General features: G+C 53.5%; 1 protein-coding gene across 1 annotated transcript in view; it reads right to left on the bottom strand.

The window, feature by feature from the left end:
- Window positions 1-3,278: 3,278 nt before the first annotated feature.
- Window positions 3,279-6,975, bottom strand: part of ARHGEF17 (Rho guanine nucleotide exchange factor 17) — a 60,504-nt gene continuing 56,807 nt past the window's right edge. Inside the window, exon 21 of the mRNA XM_055423637.2 lies at window positions 3,279-6,806. Within this exon, the coding sequence (XP_055279612.2) occupies window positions 6,613-6,806 (194 nt within the window). The 3' untranslated portion in view covers window positions 3,279-6,612. The remainder of the gene's footprint in view (window positions 6,807-6,975) is intronic.

The raw sequence follows: 6,975 nt of genomic DNA, 5'->3' as shown, positions 1-6,975 counted from the left end.
CCATCCTCCCCACTCCCACCCACCTCCCCTGGTCCATGGAAAAACTGTCTTTCTTGAGACTGGTCCCTGGTGCCAAAGGGGACTGCCACTATAGAGGGTCTAGACCTGTCTCTGCTACCAGCTCCATGTGAGGCTTTGGTCAAATCCCTTCCCAGTTCAGCTTTCCCATCTGAAAGTGAGGCTGCCTAACTTGTTGCCTGGAGGTCATACTAGTTCTGTGTGAGGAGGCCCGACCTGACCGTGTGGGAAGGGTGAGCAGCCACCAGAGCCCGGAAAAATGACCAGGGATGGAGGAGCCGAGCAGTCCCTTCTGTCCTCCGAATCACAGCAATCTGCACCTGGAACCCTGCCCAAGAGTCTGGGAACATTCAGCCGCTACAGAGAGGAGACAGGGAAGGAGTTGTGGAGGCCACAGGAGAGATTTAGATCGGCTTTTTATGGAGCTTGGAGAACCACAGGTTTGGGAAAACAAAGGACTCTTAGAATCACAGGCTTTTAAAACTCCTGGCATCTCAGATGGGTCCTCGGAATCTTAGCATTTTAATCCCTGAGCTCAAGCACCTCGGAGACAGACGATCTTGTGGAACCTTTGATAGGGAAGCCAGAGGACTGAGCCCAGAGAAGTCCTGCACCTCATCCTAGGTGGCACAGTACAAGACTCCAATGAGCTGGGTGAGCTGTGGTGACCTAGGGGCAGGGTCATGGGCCCCACTGAGACTTTGCCTGAGGTGGGGTGGGGATCCTAGGCCGCAGGATCAGAGAAAAGGGGCTGTTTGCAGGGGATCTGAGCAGATAGCTGCCTCTGGGGTTATGAGGGCTACCTAGGTGGCGCTAGTGGTAAAGAACTTGCTTGCCAGTGGAGGAGACATGAGACCTGGGTTCGATCCCTGGGTCAGGAAGATCCCCTGGAGGAGGGCACAGCAACCCACTCGAGTATTCTTGCCTGGAGAATCCCAGGGACAGAGGAGCCTGGCAGGTTACAGCAAGACTCAGACAGGACTGAAGCGATGTGGCATGCACAGGGTTATGGGCCAGAAATGGTGGCGCCCTCTGTGGATACCCTTAAGTTCCAATGTGACTGTCCAAAGCAAGAGGAAATGTCATGGTTCAGACTTAAATTTCAAGACACTGCACTTGGCTAATCCCCTAACTAGCCAGGTTCTATCGCTCAGAAGGCAGCCTGTCCTCCTGTATCTGTTCCTAGCCTCCAATGGGAGGGTGAGCTTGGTTTAAAGCCATTGTCAGGCTGCATGACCTTAAGCTAGTGACTTCACCTGAGTGCAAATTCACTCTCAGGGCATTGTGAGGATCTGCTGAGACCCCACATGGGAGGCACCAATTTATTCCACGCTGCAGGCTCAGAGCCTGCTCCTTCTAGTCCCCACGCCCTGTGTCCTCTCCACAACCCAGTGTCTGGGCTCTGCCCTTTCTCCCCAGTGCCTGCAATATTGCCCCCTCCCCATTCAGCCCTGCATCCTACCCCTGACCCAGCCCCTTTACTTGCCTTTGCCAGGCAAGTCTCCTCGTTGGCCGTAATGGGCCCAAAATAGTACTTCCCCTTGCTGTTTCCTGCAATCTGGCCTGTGGCTTAAGGTCTGTGAGGACAGAAGAGAGACTTGGTGTTTGGCAGGCATGCAAAAGATGTGAAGAGCTCTCGGAGGTCACCTGGGTCATTTTTTTACTTTTCTGACCATAGGAAACCTTCCTGCCCGCTTCTCCTCTACACCCACCCCCAGCCTCAATGCTGCCTTGCTGTGTGACGTCAGGTAAATCTCTGTCCTTTTCTGTACCTCATCTTCCTTGTGAGGTAGATGTCTAGCTAAACCCTGCTGTTTGTATCTAGCCCAAGGAAACACCTGGAGAACCCCCCTTGGAGAACAGGTGGCTTTTGGCCCTGTCTCCTCTGAAGTCAGGATGTCCTTCCCAGGCTGGGTATGAGGAACATGAGCCAGATACGTCATGAGTGGCTGGATGTGTCTTTGACTGCTTGGACTGTCTCCTGTCCTCCAGCCACCCCATATCACCGCCCTTAATCTCCTCCATGAGGCAGAGACCTGAGCAGACAGATCCCATGCATATCCTGGCTCTACTGCTTAGTAGGAAGGCAACCTTGAGGAAGGCGTTTAACCTCTCTGAACCTCAGTTTCCTCATCTGAAAAAAAGGATAATGGTACAAACCTCCCAGGACCACTGAGGATGAAACTGGATGATCCAAGCTCCTGGCTTGCAATAAATAAATGGGAACTGGGGCTATTATTTAGCGACATTCAAGACCTATAGGGGAACCTCAACTGAATTCTCTAGATTTAACAAATATTTATTGAGCACCTACTTTGTGTCAAACACTGCAGGTGGCCTGGGGATGGAGCAATGAGCAAACATCCCCCATGCAGAGCTCACATTCTGGCTTCCCTGCCTTTTCCTCTTTCCCCACTGTTCCAGCTGGGCCTACACCTCAGAACTCTTGCTCCAGGTTTCCCTACCCTTCTTTGCGTTGACTCAAGCTGTTCCTTCATTCCTCACATCAAACCCGAGTCCCACTACCTCCACCCCAGTGGCATGGCTTGTGGGATCTTAGTTCCCCAACCAGGGATCAAACCTGGGCCTGCGGGAGTCAAAGTGCAGAGTCCTAACCGCTAGACTGCTAGGGAAGTCCCTGGCTGTGCCCTTTAAAGAAGTGGTTCTCCGCCTCGCTAGCAGAACTAAACCACGGTGTCAGAAGCCAGCGTGGTAGTTACCCTAGAAGGGGAGAGTGGGTGGGGGAACATGGGAGCTTTGAAGTGGTGGAATGTTCGGTTTCTTAATCTGGGTGTGTTTATTAATAAACTTATCTAGCTGCCCACTAATGACTTGAGTACCATTCTATACAATTGTTATGCTGCTGCTAAGTCACTTCAGTCGTGTCCGACTCTGTGTGACCCCATAGACGGAAGCCCACCAGGCTCCCCCGTCCCTGGGATTCTCCAGGCAAGAACACTGGAGTGGGTTGCCATTTCCTTCTCCAATGTGTGAAAGTGGAAAGTGAAAAGTGAAAGTGAAGTCGCTCAGTCGTGTCCGACCCTTAGCGACCCCACGGACTGCAGCCTACCAGGCTCCTCCATCCATGGGATTTTCTAGGCAAGAGTACTGGAGTGGCTTGCCATTGCCTTCTCCTACAATTGTTATACTTCACTTAAAAGTTTTCCTACAGATATGACTGACACCTGGGTCAGTCCCACCCTCAGAATTCTAATTGGTCTGGAAATGTGACCTGGACCCCCCAGGTGATTACAATGTGCAGGCAAGATTGAGAACCACTGCTTTAGAGGAGCTGATCCTTCTAGGCTCTCCCCTAGGCCGGGTGCCTAGCGATCGATCGTGCATCCCAGGGCCGCCCTGCCCACAGCTGACCTGCTCAGGGCTGCTCATCTCTCCACAGGCTGCCCGGTGTCCTGTGATGTGGCCTTCTAAGCAGCGGTGGGCTGGGCCGGGCCCATTCCTACCGAGGCATATTAGGGAAAATGCTGAGGATCCAGCCTTGGGTAACCAGTGCTGAAAGTGAAGTCTGTCCAGAGGCAGAAGAGGGCCTCAGGCAGCAGAAGTTGTGAAGCAGAAAATGGCAGCTGGCTGGTGGTGAGGCAGGAATCAAGAGACTCAAGGTGGAGAGTCCAGGGGTCTTAAGATGGGGCAGCAGCACTTGGGCCACTGTGCTAACAGCTATTTGATTCTAGTTCACGTTTCCACTAATCAGCGCCCCCTTTATTTCTGGGCAGAACAAATCTCTTCCTTGCAATCCAAAGATCTGTGCACACCAGCCAACAGTCCTGTGGGGGAAAGGATTATCAACCCCAATTTACAGATGACGAGATGGAGGCTCAGTGGGAATACAACTCATCCAAAGCTGCATAGCCAATTAGTGGCAAAGTCAAAGTTTCTGTTCAGCTTCAAAACCTGTGCTCCTTCTATGCTGTTTCATCATAAATTCCATGCGAATGTAGCCTTTTACTTTGTGATGTATCTGTGTTCTGTTACCCTCTCCTCCAGATCATCCCAGTAGCGATGCTGCCAGATGTCTCATGCCTGTCCCATGGCATCAAGGGCCTGGCAGAACTAAGATACGTGAATACCAGTGTGCAGTGTGAGCCTGCACCCCTCTTTAGCAAATGATTTCTGTAAAGTCTTAATTGTTCAGGTTGGAAAATGTTCAAACATGTGTTCAAGAGAGCTGAAGCCTGATTTGTTCTTTTTCTAGAAGTCATCACCTTGCGTCTTGCTGGTGTGCCCTGGTGGAAAGGGCTCCATGCCCCTGCGAAGAACAGTCCTGTGTTGTCAGCCTTTGCATTCTTATGTCTGATTTAATGACCAGAAATCACAGTGACTTGGAGTCTACCCCTGCTCACCTTGGCCTCTGTCAGATTCTGAGCCTCCTGAGGCTTTGCTGGAGAGCACCGATTCTTGTAGGTGCTGTAGACAGGCTCACATTTGCCTAGTTTTTCCTTGTAGCATGTGTCAGCTTCAGATTCCCAAGCTTTATCCCAGGCCTACTGACTCAAGAGCTGGGGGAGCCTGGGAATGTGTATTTACATACACGTAATTTTGAAGAAAGCTGAGCGCCGAAGAATTGATGCTTTTGAACTGTGGTGTTGGAGAAGACTCTTGCGAGTCCCTTGGACTGCAAGGAGATCCAACCAGTCCATCCTAAAGGAGATCAGTCCTGGGTTCACTGGCAGGACTGATGCTAAAGCTGAAACTCCAATACTCTGGCCACCTCATACGAAGAGTTGACTTATTGGAAAAGACCCTGATGCTGGGAGGGATTGGGGACAGGAGGAGAAGGGGACGACAGAGGATGAGATGGCTGGATGGCATCACTGACTCGATGGACATGAGTTTGAGTAGACTCCGGGAGTTGGTGATGGACAGGGAGGCCTGGCGTGCTGCGATTCATTGGGTTGCAAAGAGTTGGACACGACTGAGCAACTGAACTGAATTTATGTATCATGCTTTATATTTACAATGTTAACCTGCAAGGGACTCTAAAATGCAGCCCTGGTTATAAAGCATCTGACAAACACAACTCCTGGTTTTCCTGATGAGGAAACTGCAGCCCAGAGAGACACAGGGACCTGCCTGAGATATAACACAGCAAGTCAGTGGCTGCCTTACCACCACAGCACTCTTCTGGGTCTCTGAGTCCTACTCTGTCTGTCCAAGTGGGTGGGTGTCGGGGAGCCCATGCAGCTGGGGAGCTTGGAGGTTGCTGGCAGGAGGCCTCTGTGGCTGCCAATGGGGACCAGTTGTTTGGTGCTTCTATTTATTGACTCTTTAAACTTCATCATTCAAGGAAAGTTAATACATGACTGTTTGGTAGCAAGAAAAACATAATCTAAGACCACAACGACCCACCCACCCCAAACAAAAACAGAACCAAACAAACCCCATCTGACACCAGACCTTTGGAGCTGCAGCTGAAGAAGCATGGGGGCTGGGGTCAGACTGGCTTCTGCGGTTCAGGGGTGGGGGGTGGGGGTGGGGGAAGGGGAAGCTAGCCTCCGAAGTAGCCTTCCCAGCCAGGGAGGCCATGTGTGGCCCCTCAGCTTTGAGAGTCCTTGGAAGGGCTGCCCCTGCCAGGGGAGGGTGTAGAGAGAGGGAGTCAGTGGTCAGAGTGAGGGGCCCCTAGGCCCACCCTCTGCGGTGACCATGTGTGCCAGTGCATGAGACACAGGGGCTGGGGGGCAATGTGCGGACAGCGAGGGTCCCTTCCCTGCTCAGGCCAGGAGAGGGCCCTGGACAAGGCCCTGACGGGGTTCCCACATTCGGAAACCACTAAAGGCACTGCCGACAAGCAAGGAAACACCAAGGCCTGGGGAAGCCCCCTGGATGGGAGTCACTGCCTTCCCCACGGTCATCACCTTGTTCTGGATGACTGAGGGGACTTGGTCCTTTGCTCTGGATACTGGAGGGCAACCCAGTCAGGACACGGCTGTGGAAAGTTTATGTTAAGGGGCAGTGTTTCAGTGCCCCGAACATGCAGTGTGTGTGTGCGTACATAATGAAGGGGGACTGGTCCCTCCAGAAAGGCTGGTTGGGGTCCCAGGGTGACTCCCAGGGCAGGAATAGGGTTTGTTTGCCTTTTTTCCCTCTTCTGTCATTTTCTCCAATCACTCCCTGCCCCAGGTCATTGCATAAATAAGTGCTTGGGAAGGTACACATCTAAAAAGAAACATAAATACTGTACACGGGAAAGGATTCCATCCCCCAGCCCTCCCACTGCCCCCAGGAAAACCCTCCAAATATTGCACATGGCCCTCCCCAGCCCCGTGGGGTCCAGGCCCGGCCGTGTCTTTGGTAGAAGCTCCAGGGACAGAGGTCCTGGGCAGCCCACGTGCCCCCCTCTCCACCCCCCGATCATGACTGGGTGCACCAGAGCAGCCAGAGGGCCGGGAAAGGCCTAGACCCTGCTGGCCAGCAGGTGCTCCATTGGGAATGCTTCCGCAAGGATGGGAGGAAGTCTGTGCAGGCACGGGTGTGCCCCTGGTCAGACACTCATGTGAGGGTCTGCCGGCGGGCTTGGAAGAGGCAGGCAGGCGGAGGGCGGATGGGTGGGCGAGTCCTGGGCCACCATGGACAGGGTCACACCCTCCACAGGAGGAGGTGGTTTGTGCTGTCGTCTCGGCCCACGGTCTCACTGCTGCCGCCCCCACTGCTGAGTCGGAAGTCCTCGTAGCCGTCGCCTCCACTGATCACCAGCATTTTAGGCCTGGCCGAGGCAGGGCCTCGGTGCCGAGGGGAGTCCCGATGTTCCAGTGAGGGCAGCTTCTCCGGGCCTGGGTGTGCAGAGGGGAGGAGCCATGAGCCTGGAGGTGACTGGCGGCAGCACTACCTCAACACAGCCCTCTTGGTGCTCACCTCCTGCTTCCAACAGCCTTTCCCAGGTAGGCAGCTTAAGTCTTCTCTGGACCCAGACTACCCCTGAGCGAGGCCGCCCTGCTTCTT

Source organism: Moschus berezovskii, chromosome 14 (genome assembly GCF_049115385.1).
Source record: "Moschus berezovskii isolate FMDL1 chromosome 14, NW_MosBer_1.0, whole genome shotgun sequence".
Lineage (NCBI taxonomy): Eukaryota > Metazoa > Chordata > Mammalia > Artiodactyla > Moschidae > Moschus > Moschus berezovskii.
The sequence above is the reverse complement of the archived record's forward strand: the minus strand, read 5'-3'. Positions and strand labels throughout refer to the sequence as shown.